The sequence below is a fragment of the Notechis scutatus genome, chromosome Z (genome assembly GCF_049901735.1).
Source record: "Notechis scutatus isolate UNSWTSFEM ecotype Mainland chromosome Z, rNotScu1.2, whole genome shotgun sequence".
NCBI lineage: Eukaryota > Metazoa > Chordata > Lepidosauria > Squamata > Elapidae > Notechis > Notechis scutatus.
Genome location: NC_142025.1, coordinates 64,252,194 through 64,269,831, shown reverse-complemented (window position 1 = coordinate 64,269,831; position 17,638 = coordinate 64,252,194). Strand labels below are relative to the sequence as shown.

Below are 17,638 nucleotides of genomic sequence, written 5' to 3'. Positions count from 1 at the left end.
CAATACTCAAGACTATAGATCTAGATTAGCACTAACAAAAGACTATTCCAAGCATATTATGTTGACCCAGAAAACATGTACAAATGCATAAATGAACCAATGAAAAAAGGATGCTTACATCACACTACATCCAAACGGAGATATATTTCAAAATATCCATGCATAAAATAACATGACTATAATGACAATCTTACACACGTTTGTTATTGTTAGGGTAAAAATTTGCAGAGTATTATGCAATTGCAAACAATAACTTTTTCCATTGAGCTAGTTACAGAGAAGCATTCCAAAAACTGAAGTAATATACACGTGTTACCAGTGAAGTGAGCGCTAGAGAGGGTCGCTTCTGATAGACTTCAAAGCTTTTTGCTCTGTATCAGAACGGTACTCTTTTAAGTGCAACCGTTTTATGACAGCATTACACGAGAAACCTATGAGAAATTAAATAAACGGAAACTGCCAAGAGAACATAAAATCATACCTACTAAACAGAAACGTGGATGAACTTGATTACTCGACGATAAAATGAAAAGCCACAGAAACTAACGAAGCAACACCGCCATTTTTGTTGCCGTTGTCATAGTACCTCGACAAACCAACGTCTGCTCTGACCCCTCCCATTCCCAGGGAAATCCCTTTGGCCGGGAAGACTGTAACCACCGTTGAAGTTTGCTACCGGTGAGAGGAGGAGGAGTCTAGGCCGAAGAGTGCACGTTGGGAAATATAGTCTTACCCCCCCTCAAAGGGTAAGTAATGGATGGACTAGCGGTAGATTGGCTTGTACTATTCGGCATACAAAGAGAGAAATATCTATGAAATGTGGAAGTATTATTTTCCCAGCATCTTGTTAGAATCAATTTTATAATGTAAGGAGAGAAACGGGAGAGTTGTTCTGAATTAAGATAACTAGAAAGACAAAAGAGAAACTACTCCACCCCGTTTTGGAGTAACATGGTTTCTTCCATAGGCCCAGCCAAGCCGTTCCTAATAGCCTTATTAGTCATTCGCTCAGTTCGAGCGTCAAGAACGTTGTTAGGGTCAAATGACGTTTCTCTTGTAGTCTAGGCGCACTTCCTGTTAAGAAAAGGAGTAAGAGCCTCTGAGGCAGCAGGAGACGAGATTCACTTTTCTCATTTAACGACGTTTTGACGCAAGGGCAAGGATACCACGAGAATCCAGGGCGGCAGACGGCGTGCAGGGCCTCAGAAAGCTACTTAGTGGTTTGCTGGGAGTTCAGATTCTGAGACCGAAATTTCTATTCAGTTCCGCTCTAAAGCCGGTGTTCAAGTGTGCCATCATGGACAAGAGCGCCGTAGCCAAAATGGGAGCCGTGGCCAGCGCCAGCGTATGCGCCCTGGTTGGAGGAGTAGTCCTGGCCCAATATATTTTCACTGTAAAGAAGAAAACGGGCAGGAAAACGAAGATTATAGAGATGGTAAGCACGCTTTAGGATTCTAGATGCTCAGATTTGTGCCTTTCCTCCGGATGTCATCAAAACTTGCAGCCCGAGCAAACGTGTAACTAGTGCTTACCTATTTTGGCACTGTTGATTGATATGTTAACGAGTAGAATGGGGGTAGAAATATAGGCCTCTGAAAATGAATAAAGTTGCGGTAATCTTTGTTTACCAATTGGAAATGGTGCGGAAAGGAAGTTGGTAAACCAGACAGACGTAGTTGACTCAATTGATATAATTATGTGTGTACATAGAATATATAGTTTGCAATCTAAGCCTGGTCTAATGACATAGGGTATTTATACACTTTGTTTGCATTTTTAATATCTATTCCCAGGTTATCCAATAAGCAAGTTTGTTGGCAGCCTGGAATTGACTATTATATTCATAAATGTGAGATCTGCACTACCTAGGTAATATGAGCATTATCCCTTTTAATCAATGAAGGAATATGTTCACTTGAGATTTTTATCTGAGTATATTTTGTGTAACAAATTATCAGATTGCTTTAGTCAGTTCTGGTAAACATCTATAGCCAATTGCCAAAAGACACATGATTTTATCACTGAATAATACACTGTTACCTTAATTTACATGTTTACATTGCAGGGAGGAAAATTAAAACTGCTGAATTACGCTAAATATTGTTAGGCATTATTTATGGGATACTCACAAGCAGTCATACTTGCAAAATAATTATTTTGTATTCTTTAGTATAATCCTGTAAAGCAAAAATTCATGTCATATGAAAGTAATCAGATACATATTACACTGAAATTCCAAAATTAACTATGTGATTCCTTGAAAGTTAAGAATGAAACTAATAGAAGGCTGGGAAGCATGAAGGTGTTTATATGTACAATTCAATGGTGTTTGGGATTGTACATAATATCAAATTATAGTCTGTTATGATTTAGTGTTATGAAACTAGCCAATGTGCCTACTATGTCATGAAAGCCAAGATACTGTATTGTCTAATATGATTAAGATAATTATGGTGTGTTATGATGTAAAGTGCTAAATTGTATTTTAGATCAACAGTAGCAAAAGTGGCCAGTCAAAATTTGAACATTTTTTGTGCACATAATTCTACTCATAGTTCAATGAGCAATGCATCTTTAACAGAATTGAATTGATTTTAATTAATTCTTAATACCCAGGCATATGGATATTAATTCATCAACCATATGCCAGCCCCAAGCCCAGATAAATGGGGAGGATTGGGGAAAGCAATGATAAACTACCCTGTAAAAAAATCTCACGAGAATACTTTATGACAATACTCAACATGTCTCAGAAATGGATATGATTTCGATGCAAAAGTAGGAGAAGGAGAAGTTGCAAGAATAATAGGCAAGTTTGGGCTATGTAGATGGAATGAAGCTGGTGATCGCCTAGTGCAAGTTTGCTAGGAAAGCATAATGAACACATTTATTCAACACAAGCAACATTTATACACTATGGACAGCATCAAATGGACAATATTGAAATCAAATATTCATTTTATGACAACAATGCTTGAAAGATTCCGTTGCGTTTCTTAAAACACTTCCTGGCACTGATTGTAGCTCAGACCATCAGCTATTAGTGGCTGAAAACTCAAGGTGAACAAAGTAAAAAAATGGTACTATGTCCCCAAAATTCAATGTGGACAGCATCTCACCTATGTACACCATAGATTAACAGATTTGAAGGGAAAGATCCAAATGAACAGTGATGAGAAATCACTAGTAGCATCATGCAAATTGCTGGAAAGTGTGTTTCATGCCAAAAACTAGAGAGAACAGACAAATAGCTATCTGATGACACCATCAAAATAGCTGATCAGCATAGGGTGGTCAGAGCCAATGGTGATGAGGGTGAAAGGCAATTTTCCAATGTGAAAACAGGAAAGACAAAAATAGGCACTGGGAGAAGCACTGGCATCTGGAAGAATCTAACAGAAAGGGACATACTGAGACCATGTTTGTAGTGAAAATGATTCAATCCAGCTTTTCAGCATGGCAAAGAATGGTTAAAGACTGTAACAGGAATGTACTAAGTGACCAGCAGAAGATCAAGAACAGGTGGAAAGAATATTCAGAAAGACTCAGTTTGATTTACTATCAAGATGACAATGATGACAGCCTAATTAATAACCAAACATTTTGAAAGAAGAAGTAAAATGGGCCATGGAGAAATTATTGAACTGGAGACCTCTAGGTATTGATGGAATACTTACAGAATTACTAAAGCCAGTTGGCATCATCACTGCCTAAAGATGTGTCTAAAAATATGGACTACATGTCAGTGGCTTCAGGACTGAAAAAGATTTGTTTTTATGCCATTAGTAAAGTAAGACAAACTGTCCAACTATTGCACAATTGCATAGATTTCTCATGCAAGCAAGATTCTGTTAAAGATCATTCAACAGAATGTCATTGATCAAGAGTTACCTGATTTACAAGCTGGCTTTAGAAAGGGGCACAGCACTCAAGATCACATTGTCAATATTAGATAGATTATGAAAAAGCCACATAAATATAAAAAAAATTATATACCGTATTTATCGGCGTATAACACGCACTTTTTTCCCCCTGAAAATAGGGGGCAAATGATGTATGCGTGTTATACGCCGATATAATGTTAAGAAGCCAGCGGAGGCCGGGCGGTGCGAGCAGAGGGCAAGCGGAGGCCGGGCGGTGTGAGCGGAGGGCAAGCGGAGGCCGGGCGGTGCGAGCGGAGGCCGGGCGGTGCGAGCAGAGGGCAAGCGGAGGCCGGGCGGTGCGAGCGGAGGGCAAGCGGAGGCCGGGCGGTGCGGCGGAGGGCAAGCGGAGGCCGGGCGGTGCGAGCGGAGGCCGGGCGGTGCGAGCGGAGGGCAAGCGGAGGCCGGGCGGTGCGAGCGGAGGCCGGGCGGTGCAAGCGGAGGCCGGGCGGTGCGAGCGGAGGCCGGGCGGTGCGAGCGGAGGGCAAGCGGAGGCCGGGCAGTGCGAGCGGAGGCCGGGCGGTGCGAGCGGAGGGCAAGCGGAGGCCGGGCGGTGCTTCAAAGTTTTTATTTAGAAATTTAATTTTTTTTCCTGAAATTTCCCTCTTAAAATGAAGATGCGTGTTATACGCCTGTGCGTGTTATACGCCGATAAATACGGTATGTGTTTTATCTATTGCAGAAAGGTTTTTGACCATGTAAAATGCAATAAGCTATGGTGACTTTGTGTAATCTTGGTGTCCCAACCCATCTGATCAGATTTATCAGATCACTGTACAATTATCAGAAGGCAAAAATGAGAACATTCTAATGGCAACATAGATTGGTTCAGGATCAATGCAGGCTGTATTTTATCACCATATTTATCCAATCTGCATGCTGAAGTGATCCTGTGGAAAACAGACCTGAAACTGCCTGAATTGGAAGTGAAGATTGTAGGTAGAACCATAAATAATTTGAGATATTCAGATAATATAACACTGTTGGCTGAAAATAAGAAAGACCTGGAAAAAATGATCTAGAAAATCAAGGATGAAAATGAAAAAGTAGGATTGGGTCTTAACTTTAGAAGAACAAAGATAATGACAACAGTTGTAAATGGACATGAGGTGTTTAAAATAACGAGGAAATTTAAGTAGTTCAAGAATTTATCTTCTTTGGATCAAAAATTGTTCAATATGGTAATTCTACACCTGAAATCAGATGCAAGATAACCTTAGGCCTCACTACAAAATTTAACATGAATAAGATCTGAAAAAGCAGAGATATTGATATAAATATAAAAATCAGAGCAATAATCTATCCTAAAATGATGTATGGGTATGAGAATTGGATACTAAGAATGACTGATTGAAGAAGAATGTATATCTTTGAACTGTGTTACTGGCGGTAAAATATTGTAAATACTATGGATAACCAGAACAACGAATAGAGGTGCTGAATCACAGAAAACCAGAAACATCTAGTTAGAAGCAGGAGTGGAATTCTACTGGTTCGCACCGGTTCTATAGAACCAGTTGTTAACATTCCCGGTAGTTCTTAGAACCAGTAAAATGGACGCTTGGCTGGCCCCACCCCTCCGCTGCTCCTACGCTCCAAAAACCTTTTTTTTACTAAGCATGCGTGACATTTTTCACACATGCACAACAATCCTTGCCTCATTCTCCCCCGCCCACCCCTCCCTTCACGACCCACTTATACGTTATTGCGCATGCATGACATTGCGCACATGCACAACAATTGGGGATGGCATTCTCCCCTGCCGCCAGCCCTGATCCGCAGTTCCTGGCCCAGTCGCACGCATGCACGATAATAGCTGACTGCCTCCTCCCCTGCCCATCCGCCCCTATTTATAGCGCATGTGCACTACCTACAAACATTTTCCTGCCCAGCACCATCGCTCGCATCAACAACAGGAGCAGCAGTAGCACCACAGCCAGCCAGCCATTGCTGCCTCCCTTCTGCCGCCCTGCAGGGTGAGTGAGGGCAAGCTGCAACCACTGGTCACCACAGCGGCTAGCTGCCCTCGCCCAGCTGCCCTGCCTTGCCCGTCCCGGCCTGCCTCCCAAGTCTGCCTGCTTTGCCTAGACTGCTTCCCGTGGCGGCTGCTGTTAAAGAAGACGCAAGCCCTGGCCGCCGCCGCCACTAGCCCGCCCGCCTGCTTCCCAGGCCCTGCCTTGCCCGGCCTGCTTCCCAGGCCCTGCCTTGCCCGGCCTGCCTCCCAGGCCCTGCCTCGCCCAGCCTGCCTCCCAGGCCCTGCCTCGCCCAGCCTGCCTCCCAGGACTGCCTCGCCAGCCTGCCTCCCAGGACTGCCTTGCCCAGCCTGCCTCCCAGACCTCCCCGGACCACCTGCCTGCTTTGCTCAGACCACCTTCTTCACCCGGACTGCCTCCTCCAGCCTCCAAAGACACAGATCGGTAAGTACAACCTCTTCCAACCCAGTCGCCTACCTGCCGCTGCCAGCCCCGGTTGAATGCCAAGTCCCGGGCCGCTCACCACCCTCGCCGGCGCTCCCTGCATCGCCTGCCACCATCTTCCCTCATCCGCGGCCCTCCATTGTTGCTGCCTTGCCTTCCCACCAACGATTGGTGAGTGAGGAGGCAAAGGCAGCAAGCCCCGCCGGTCCCCTATCCTCCTGCCGCCGCCGCCGCCAGCCCCAGTCGAATGCTGATGTTACATTGCTTTATATATTGATACTAGTTTCTGCTTTGCTTTTTCCTAATAGGAAAAAGCAAAGCAGAAACAAACATCAACATGAATAGTAAAATATTTTTTATTTATGCATGTATTTATTTATTTATTTATTTATTTAGTAATTTATTATGATAAATAAAAACCAAAACAGATACTGAAAAAATAAATACATAAATAAAAAAGCAACTTACCAAAAATGAGGCAGGCAACTTTTTGTTACATTGCTGTTGTTATATATTATCTGTTTCTGCTAAAATCAATATATAGCAACAGCAATGTAACAAAAACCTGCATGCATACATAAATGGAATTTTTTAAAAAATATTTTTTTAAAAAAAAATTTAAACACAAACACAAACAAAACAAACATAAAACATAAATCATCTTCAGTTACATATAGTGTGTTGGTTGGTACAAATCACTTGTGCACAATCTCTGCAGTCTTTCCCTTCCAATTTGCATTAATCCTTATATCATAAATACTATATATATATATTATTACTATTATTAATTACTAGACTTTACTAATATTATATCATTTTACGTGAGCAAATCACCATTTTTACTTAATCTACTTTATAATGTTCATTTCATCATCACCAATCTATTCTATAACAATATATCTGTCAGGCTACAGAACTTTTCCCATTCAATCAACGAGAATGAACTTCTGAAAACGTATCAAAAGGAATCCTTTATTGAGATGAGACAATTCATGTAGGGATCAAAAGCAGCGTCTAAGGTCTCTCAGGCATGCAGAGATAGTTAAGCGAGTTTAAAACTCCTCCCCTTATCCCGATGTGTATTTAGTAAAACAAAGAACCAACGTGTTAATTCCCCCCACCCCCTTTTTAGAACTATCTTTTTCAGAGTTTCCCAGGACACATCTCACTGTGGAATTTTTATGGTCTCTTCATCTCCTGGCTGTCTCTCTCAGAGGTGATAGGTTCCGGCCATCTGGGTTTCATCTCTCCATTGTATCATGTGTAGGTTATACAAATTTGATATAAGATTAAATATATTCAGGTTACATCAAGAAGGATATCTTTATCAGTCTCCCCCCCCCTTTTCTTCTTCCATTGAAGAAATAACAGATATACGGATCTGACATTATCCTTACTTTACCTTATCTCTGTAATTCTATTATAATTATAAAGTTTTATAAAATATTTCATAAATGAAAATTGTTTTGTTACACTGCTGTTACATATTGATATGTAAATATCAATAAGTACAGCAGTGTAACAGAAAAAATATTTAAATTTCTTTGTATTGGCTTATTTCTAATTTTGTTAATTATATCAACATGTTTATAACTGTCAAAGTATCTGCAGAAACATTTAATTGGATTTTGCTCTGATGGAGCCAGTGTTATGCTTGGAAGAAAATCTGGAGTAAGTACTAGGATAGCCAAAGAGTTTCCAAATATTATAATATGGCACTTTTTAAACCATTGTTTGCAACTTGTTTTAGATGATTCTATTAGGGAAATAAAGCAAATCAATCATTTTCAAATTTTTATTGATAAAATATATTCTATTTTCCATCAATTGAATAAGAACCAAATTGAAATTAACAAAATTTCCGAACAACTTGAGATTGAAATTATAAAAATTGATAGACTTTTTGGACCAAGATGGGCTGCCTGTAGTTTAAGATCAACCCTAGCTGTGTGGCGGGCTTATCCAGCGCTACATCAGTTTTTCTGGTATGCTTGCCCGTTTTGAAAACACATATTTTCTCACTGATTTGGCCTTGATGATTGATGTGCTAACTGAAATATCTCTTTTTTTCTAATGCATTGCAAGCGAGAAACATAGACATTATTAAAGGCTGAAAAACTTGTGGTAAGATCAATTAGATCATTTGAAATGCTTATAGAGGAAAAGGGTGCATATGAAAAAAAAGGTTGATGAATTCAGAAACCTTTAAAAATATAAATTTTATACAAAATCATCAATTTGTGGGACTTCCTCATGAAAAACTTATAGTAAGCATTGTAATTAATTTGTAGAAAAGATTGATGGATTGCGAACATTTAAAAACAGGCTGCCAATTTAAAGACACTGATCAATTAAAATTTCTAAATTATTTGGAGCCACATTTTTGGAACATTGAAGAAGTGGTGGTTCCATGGAGAGTAGCTGAAGAATAATTGGTTGCATTTGGTGAAATTTTCAATTATGAAATCAATATTAATGATTATCGTGATTTTATAGAAAATGTATTAAAAGATCCAGAAAAATATAAAATACCTTGAAGCATTAAAAGGCTAGAAATATTATTAAAACTATTGCAGTCAGTTCAGCAGAGGCGGAAAGGAGCTTCTCGCAGATGAACATAATAGGTTCAGAGGGCAGAAGTCGCCTTACAGTTTCCAATATTACAAACCACCTGACCGTCAGTCTAATTGGCTTACCTCTGCAAGAATGGGACCCTGTTCCTATAGTAAAGAAGTGGTTACGGGCACATCACACAGCTGATGATGCTCGTGTTAAACACAAGAAAAACTGTAACTCAGGACGATAATAGAAAAGCAATTTGGCAGCACTTTTAAGTTTTATTGCTTTTTGTAAAGTTTTGCTATGTAATAGTTTTTGATTAATATTTTAAAATGTAACATATAGTTTTGTGTACCTTTTTATTATTTAAGTATTAAAGACATGACATAATAAACTACCTTTTGTTTTGGTATATCTTTTTTTAATACTTAGTCATTAGGGCAAAGAAGTGATGTTGAGTTGGCCTCGCCCAGTCCTCTGTAGTCCTCCCTGTATCTCCTTATAGCTGCCCGAGCCTCACTTTGCCTCCTCGTAGCTACCTGAGCCTCAACATGCCCTCCCCATACTTCCCCGTAGCTGTCTGGGGCTCGCCCAGCCCTCGTAGTTGCCCGGGCCTCGCCTTGCCCTCCCTGTAGCTTTTTGTAGCTGCCTGAGCCTCACCTTGCCCTCCTCGTAGCTGCCCGGGCCTCTCCTTGCCCTCCCTGTAGCTCCTTGTAGCTGCCTGAGCCTCACCTTGCCCTCCTCGTAGCTGCCCAGGCCTCGCCTTGCCCTCCCTGTAGCTCCCCGTAGCTGCCTGGGGCTCGCCCAGCCCTCGTAGTTGCCCGGGCCTCGCCTTGCCCTCCCTGTAGCTCCTCATAGCTGCCTGGGCTTTGCCCAGCCCTCCTCATACCTGCCCAGGCCTTGCCTTGCCCTCTCCAAGGCTCCCCAGGCCTTGGGAACTGGCAAAAACCAGAAAACCTCAGTCACAAGACTGTGTGGGATGTTGTAAGTGGTCATAAGTGTGTGTGCGTGCATCGCTGTCAAAACACCAAAAACAGATCAAGTAGCTCTGTGGAGGTCAGTGGTAAATTAGAACATTTGCTAAGCAACTGGCCATTAAGCGAGGACCACTTATATTTGGTTTGCCAGTCACGTGGCCACCTGGCCACACCCATCCCATCCCATGATCACCTAGCCATGCACAGTCAGCAAGCCACGCCCACCCAGTCACATGACCATCTAGCCATGCAGTCAGCAAGCCACGCCTGCCCAGTCACATGACCACTAAGCCACACCCACAAATTAGGCCACATCCACAGAACCAGTTGTTAAGAAATTTGAATCCCATCACTAGTTAGAAGCCAAATCATAAGACTATGTCTGATTTACTTTAGCTATTTTATGCATGCAAATTCATCAGAGAAGTCAGTGATGTTAGGAATGATTAGTGGATCAAGGAGAAGGAGCAAGCAAAAGAACTCTCTAGCTTGATACCATAAAAGCTGATATAAAGATGAATATCCAACAATTGAAAGAAGCTGTGCTTTATAGGATAGCATAGAGAACACTTCCCTGTAAAGTCACCAAGAGTCGGACAAAATTAAATGGTTAAAACTACTATGACTACTAATTCTTAATATCCCTTGTCAATTTTAATTTTTATATAGCTTTTTATGCTTTTAATATTTAAATGTATCCCATTCAATTTAAGGATAATGGCAATTCTTAAATATATCAAACAGTAATTGGAGCAAAAAATATCATTTTTCTGAAAGCAATGAAGCTGTTAGTTTTCAGTAGACAACCCATTAGCCATTGGCCCATTCTTCTTTCCACTTATAATACAGGCTTGTGTCTTTTTCCCTCCTCATGACTCTCAGGAGACCTCAGTGAAGCCTCTTTCTCCTTCCCCTTCGCTGACCCATGGAAAAGCCTGCCTGTGGGGAAGGTGAGCAGAGGGAGCCGCAAACTGTGAGGAAAACTTCACCCATGTTTTCATTCTGATGTGTCCCCAAAGATCTTCATGGAGAAAGAAGGCTCACCCATCAATTGCCGATACTCCACAGTCAGTTTTACCTTGCCAATAGGCATCCAAGTTGCTCCCTCATTTTTCCCTCACCACTGCCATTAAGAGATTTTAAAATTTTGCCTCAGTTTCAAAATAGCCAATGGCCACTCATCCATTGGGTCATGCTGGAGATAGAAAAGGGAGATAGAAATACATACATACATACATACATACATACATACATACATACAAACATACATACAAACATACATATATATCTTCCATCTTTCCTTGTGCAATGTTCTGGAAAGAATAGTTGGAAGTAATGATGGCACTGAAGCAGCTACAACTTTACTAAATTTTAATCCCACAGGAGTCATAAGTCCCAAAATTTGGATGCATTCTTTAAATTATCCTATTTGAAGTATGTTACTCAAAAATTGTTGCTCTTTGATGCACTGTTTCACCCAATTGAGGATTACAAAATATCAAACAGACATGAGGGTTTTAGTAGTATGTAGATAATTTCTCTTCTCATGTACCATTAGGTCTAATCCAATGAATATTTTGTATGCACAAGACCAAGCAATGGTCTAATTGGCTTGGGCATGGATTGAGAGACTCCATCCTTTATCTAAGGTATATCCTGAATTCAAACCTTGAATTTCCTGATTTGTTCTACTCAAACCTGAGATGCTGTACCAAAGTATGGTTTTTAATTCTATTTCTGGCAATCTACTCTATATTCATTAAGGAAGATATCTGAGTTTAGATTTGGTATTTATTATTTATTTGCATGTTGTATCATCCAATGATATTATGAGGCCTTCATTTCATAAAACATACACTAAAACCATAAAATAGAAGAATGATCAATACACAAAACCACCTACATAAATTAATACCCACCCAGTGATTATCTCCATTTATCTTACATTTCTCTTTCAAAGGCTGTGTAGAATAGCAATGTCTTAATGGATTTCCTGAATGTTAATATATTAAACATATAATTACATAATAATCTAGTCCATTCTGTGATTCTAATTTGATATAATACCATATTTGTTTGCTGAATTCAAAACAGTAGACACGTATATTGATGAAGTTCCAAGAACTCAAATACACAGAGAATAAAAATATACTACAGTATTGTATTATTAATATTGATGAATATTATTAAAATGTGCTATGAAAAATGTATAAATAAACCCATGGGATTTTTTGCTTAGCCCTAACTGGGTGACTTTAAATATAATATTAAACCAAACATGATATATAAACCACAACAAATTAGTTCTCACACAGATAAATCAATGGTGAGTGAATTTAGGTTTAAAAGTATGGATCCAGTTAACTGCACTTAATAGTCTCTGAAATTACTAAATGACTTTGAAATTAGAAAATTTTTCAGCTAACTTCAGCTAACTCAATTTCCTTAATCTCTGCCTTTAGTGAGACACTGACATTTCCATTTGACTAGAAATTAAGCAACCATTACTGCTTTTCTCTTGTCTGAAATATTTTGTTGAGCAGTACTGAAATATTTGTAACTGCATTACCAAAGTATTTTTTTCACTCTGACAAAATTTTGTTGCCATTGCAACATGTAAAGGCTTGTGATGTATAAAATTTTAATGCTGAAATGTTTCTATGAAGTGTGGTTCAATGATACATTATGGGTGTGCTAGATTTGTGTCATAGAAGTTTTGCATGAAGATCCCTTTCAAGCTGCTTTATAAATGATTGCTGATGGTGAGGTGTTTTGGTGCTAGGCTTCTTGGTCCAAAAGTCCAAAAATGCCAGGGAATTTCTAGAAGCCTGGCATTCTGACAAATTAGCCATTAAAAAAATGTAGACATAAATAATCTCTATAGACTATGCAAAAGAGACTATCACCCACCCACCCCAAAAAAGAACAAAAAGACCTAAGCACTTCTCCACCAGCAATCAGTATTCAGATGAGCATAGATTAACTCCAAGATTAACATCAGACCAACAATCAACCAATCAAGGAATTGTCAAACAAGCCAACAGTAAACATCTCAACCAAAGAATCATTAAGAGCATCCCAGAATAAGCCACTAGAATAGAAATTGAGAACAAACCCCACTTTTTACTAGCACTGATATTACCTAGTTTGGGTAATTAAGCAACTGCAAGAAAACAAGCAAACTCGAAGAGCACCAAGGACACTTGGAGCACTTCAATCCTGAGCTACAAATATTCTCCTTTAACTGAAACATCTTAAAAATGAATTAAGGCAGACCTCCACATCATTCTGTCTTCAGTTAAAACATTGAAGATCTTGAATAAAAAGAGAGACAACTAGTCAGTACAGAGCTGTTTCTGTTGTCATGATTTAAAAAGAGTAAACACAGTTGATTGATAATAAATAGCTTCAGCCAACCACTAACCATGAGCGGGGGAAAAGTTTTTGTGTTATCATTCATATTCTCTGAAAAGAGGCCAAGAAATCATAAATTCTGCCAGGGTATGTAAACTTATGAGCACAACTGTATATGTTATGGTTTTTAATGTTAGCAGGACAAAAATAAAATCTAATTAATTTTGTGCCCTAAACAAGTATGTTTGAGCTATCAACAAATTCTAGATTCTAGATTTTTCATCAACCAGCTCTTCTGATTCCAGTACAAAATACACCCAGGATTAATCCATGCTACTTTAACTGTGGATCTATTGATTATTTTTCCTTCTTTGCAACATTTCCATGTTTTATTGTAACTCATGAAACACAGCCTGGGTGAAATTGCCATGAGCTAATCAGAGACCTCCTTCAAATATCTTTTAAACTGGAATTTGGGTGGTGGTGGTGCATGGAATGGTCTTGTGAGTTATAATTAAATTGTTGGAAGAAAAATCCAGTATGGTTCCAAGCCAGGAGAAAAATGCTAGAAATAAAATGGAAGCTGACAAGGAAAGAAGGTCTCTGTTTATTTGATTTCCAGAAACTTCAGTGACAACAGTATGTTTTTGGGGTGGCTGACAAAATGACTGAGTGAGTGATGGATTTTTTTTTCCAAAAGGTTTTTTTATTTTTAATCTTTTACATCACTTTTAGTGAACAGTGTGCTTCCAGGTTTTTACATTTCCATACAGATATGACCATAATTACATATCTATTTCACGTATTCAATTTCTTATCATATCATTACATTTTCCATTTTCTATAAATTTTCAAAAATATTCGTATATTTTAACTTTTATCCGATTCTAATTCATATAACATTCTATTTTTCTTTAATTATACACTTATCTTCTTTATATAATATCTTAAAATTCTTTATTTCTTGTTCTATATTCACTATATTCTTATGCTTTTATCTGTCATATTTGCCATTCCATCACTTATTCTTATTTCATTGTTCAGTAAATTCCATCTTAATATTAATAATTCCAAATATTTCCCCCTTAATTACCCATTTGAGTGTACCACCTTTTAATCTTAATCCTTCAATATACTCCTCTTTATCTCATACTAAAAAGTACCATAATACAATCATTTTAATTATCAAATACTACATATCACATATTCATTTTAAGTTGGATTCCACATGGTATTCTTTTCTTTGTTCTAAAACATTTACTTGTTCTTTACATCAATCTTTCCATCTAATTCATGGAACTGATATTTATCTTTTTAGTACAACAATTCATTTTAACTATATTGTTCTTTTCATTTAACACAATTAACATTCTTATTAAATTAGCACTAATTCTTGGAAAGTAATCAAATAAAGTGATTGAAATAAAGAATAAAACCATCAGTTCCAGTCATTCCGTTTTTTACAGTATATATTCTTATACCTCTTTAACTATTACCTTGTAGAATATCCCCCTTTTCCTCCCAATTCAACCATTATCTCTAGGTCGTCTTGCTATGTTTTCTGGTCCTTTCCCTTATTCCATTTTCCCTTTGCTTCTTTGTTTTTATTTTTCCCCTCCATTTTTGACTCCATTTTTTATCCCTCTCCCTCTTTTTACCTTCTCCTGTATTTCCCCTTTCTGCTGTTTCTTTTTTCTTCACTTGACTTTCCTAACCCTTACCTCTTTAATTATCTCCTCAAACCTCCAATTTTTAATTCCCATGCTTCCCCACCCCCCACCCCCGTTTCAATGTTCCTTGTTCTGTTTGTTTATTTAAGCTGGCCTCTTCTTTAATTAATTCCTCCCCTTCTGGTTCTTCTTGCTCATCCTTGTTCTCCAATGATGCCATTTCTAGCATTTGCAAAGCAATACTGCACAATTCTATTTTTTCCCTTATCATTTCCCTTATGATTCTTTTTTAAAATAAGTTTTATTTCAGTTTTTTACATTATAAAACAAAAACGACTCTTTTCAGTGGACAGCATGATTCCGGGTTACCACATTTACATGCAAATATGACAATAGTTATGTATTCATCTTTTACATTCAACTTCCTACCTTATCCAAGTTTTACTTGATTCTATTATTACCTTTTCTGAAATACTCTTTTTTCATTTAAATCACATATAATTCCCGTATCCTCATATTTATTACCTTTTAGTACTTTTATCTGTCAAATTTGCAATTTTATCGCATATTCTTTTCATAAATTCCAAGTTAATAGAAGCTTTTACACAAGAAAAAAAGACAAACAAAGTCCCCCCCCATTTGCTAATTTGGGTTTGCCACCCCAGTGGTTCAAATATTTTTAATTCCCTCATCTTTAATTCCCAATAGTCATTTATTTTTAAGTAGTTATAATAATAATAATCCCCTAGAAGCTACATAACATTTATATATTTTCAATCAGATTCCGCATATTTTCCCCTTTGATTTCATAAGATTATTTATAGTTTTTTTTAAAAAGGAAAAAAATTAATGCATTTAACTAGTCCTGGTCACTGATATTGATAGTCTCATTTTAAACATCCTCACAGTTCATTTGAATTATTTCAATGTATTTATTAAACATTAACATTTCTTTTAAAGATAAAAATAAAAATGTACATTCACATAGTGAAAATTATCAGTGTCCTTCCTTCCTCTTAGTAATCTATATTTCACTATTTTCTAAATAATTTATAATTGTAAATATATTCATATTACCCTTCATCCCCATACAGAATCCCCTTTTCTTAATTCTTAATCAACCATTATCTTTGTGTCTTAAATAGACAGTTTCTTTTCGTTATTTTACAATTCCCATATTTCTTCGTTTCCTGCTCCTGTTTCTCATTGCCTCTCTTCCCCTTTATTTTTCCACATCTTTTCCCCTCCCTCTTTGTATCTTCCTTCCCCATTTTGCTTTTCTGCAGTTTCTTTTTCCCTTTCCTAGTTTCACAGGTATTCCCCTTTTTAGTTACCTTCTTGAATCTCAAGTTTGTAGTGTTCTTTATGTTAAGTGTTTATTAAAGATGGCTTCTCCTTGAATCAACTCCTTCTCTGAGGTTCTTCATGTTCTTCAATTGCCATTTCCAAAGATTTTAAAACAAAGCCCAATGATTCACCTCTTTCCTGTAATAATTCTTTCATATTTTTAAGTTCTATTTTTAAGTTTATTGTTTCAATATTTCCTTTACTTGTATCAAATCACATTCATAGAGAACAGGATCTTCTTTATTTAATGACATTTTTGTCCACAAGATGGCACTCTCCGTTATATAAAATCTTCACCTTTATTATTCAGGGCTTTTCAAACCTCAATATTCCAATACAGTCAAATCTCCAATTAGTATGTATATGTATGTGTGTTTGTATATATGTGTGTGTGAATATATTATATATTCCTTCTTTTTTTCTTTGACACTCTTAAGTCCAACTTAAATTATGCCTGTTTAGTGCCAAAATATCTTAGTCCAATTTAATTAAATATCATGTTCCGGCTTCTTCCTTTCATGGTTCAAAGCCCCTGCTCAGTTGTCAAAATTATTTTTTCCTTTCTTTCTTCCTTTTATATTTCCACTGCTTTCTTGTCTTTCTTAAAAATTCTTATTACATTAGTCCCGGGGTACCTTTTATTTAGTTGTTGTGCCCAATTGTCCCGGTTCTCATCCTGTCCGCCTCTTTCTTCACTCCTGCACAATCTTACTCCAGCTGGGTCTTCCTCTTCAGGGTGGCCATTTTAGACCACCGCTACAGTTGTCTTCGGGAGAAAATATTGCCAAGCCAACGGGGAGATTTTCCCTTTTCTCCACCCCCCTCCGAGGCAGCTTCGGCCCCTAATCTAAACGATTGGGGTTCTCCGACAAGAGAGCATGGACCAAAGCTGTGGACGATGTCTCCATCACCTGAGGGGGACATGATCCCCCTGTGGAATTGGCATGACTAGGCCTTAGTGCCACAGACCAAGAACCAGCCTAGGGGAAGCTTTATGTGGAGGTAGGTGAAGGAGATAGTCTCAGTGTGGTTTTGAATGGTGTGGGTGTGCAGCTGCCCCTGCAAGACAGGTAGTATAAAGACTCCTTGACAATTTTCCTTCTTACTGTGCCAACCAGTCCCTCTATGGATTCATTTAACTAGTTAATTACAATGTAAATGAGGCAAAGAAAGAAAACCCTACAATGACTTTCCACCCTACCCCCATAGTCATTCCATAGGCTTCAAAGAGAGTTGTTACTCTCCACTTGCCCATCTCAGGGTCCTCTCTTTTAAGTCTGATAGGTGGTGTTGAGTTTGGCTTGGTGCTAAGATTGGTCAATCAAGCTTGGTAAGGTCTGTTCCATTCTGGTTCTGGATCCAAGCCCAATTCCCTGGCTCAAATGAATGTAGAG

At 38.3% G+C, this 17,638-nt stretch overlaps 2 protein-coding genes across 11 annotated transcripts in view; one reads left to right on the top strand and one right to left on the bottom strand.

Moving 5' to 3' along the window:
- The window catches only part of BBS9 (Bardet-Biedl syndrome 9), a 407,995-nt gene extending 407,329 nt beyond the window's left edge, over positions 1 to 666 (bottom strand). For 4 of the 5 annotated variants that reach the window (XM_087946210.1, XM_026674870.2, XM_087946208.1 and 1 more), the window contains exon 1: positions 482 to 666. The gene's annotated coding sequence lies outside the window, so the exon portion shown is untranslated. The remainder of the gene's footprint in view (positions 1 to 481) is intronic. The other variant, XM_087946209.1, reaches the window with a different exon arrangement.
- Positions 646 to 17,638, top strand: part of NT5C3A (5'-nucleotidase, cytosolic IIIA) — a 118,353-nt gene continuing 101,360 nt past the window's right edge. For 2 of the 6 annotated variants that reach the window (XM_087946220.1, XM_087946217.1), the window contains exon 1: positions 646 to 746. Coding sequence is in view for 4 of the 6 variants with exons in the window: in XM_087946214.1 (XP_087802340.1) it covers positions 1,298 to 1,435 (138 nt within the window). In the remaining 2 variants the exon portion in view is untranslated. Of the gene's footprint in view, positions 747 to 980; positions 1,436 to 17,638 lie in introns of those variants that run through there. The other 4 variants (XM_087946214.1, XM_087946222.1, XM_087946212.1 and 1 more) reach the window with 4 other exon arrangements.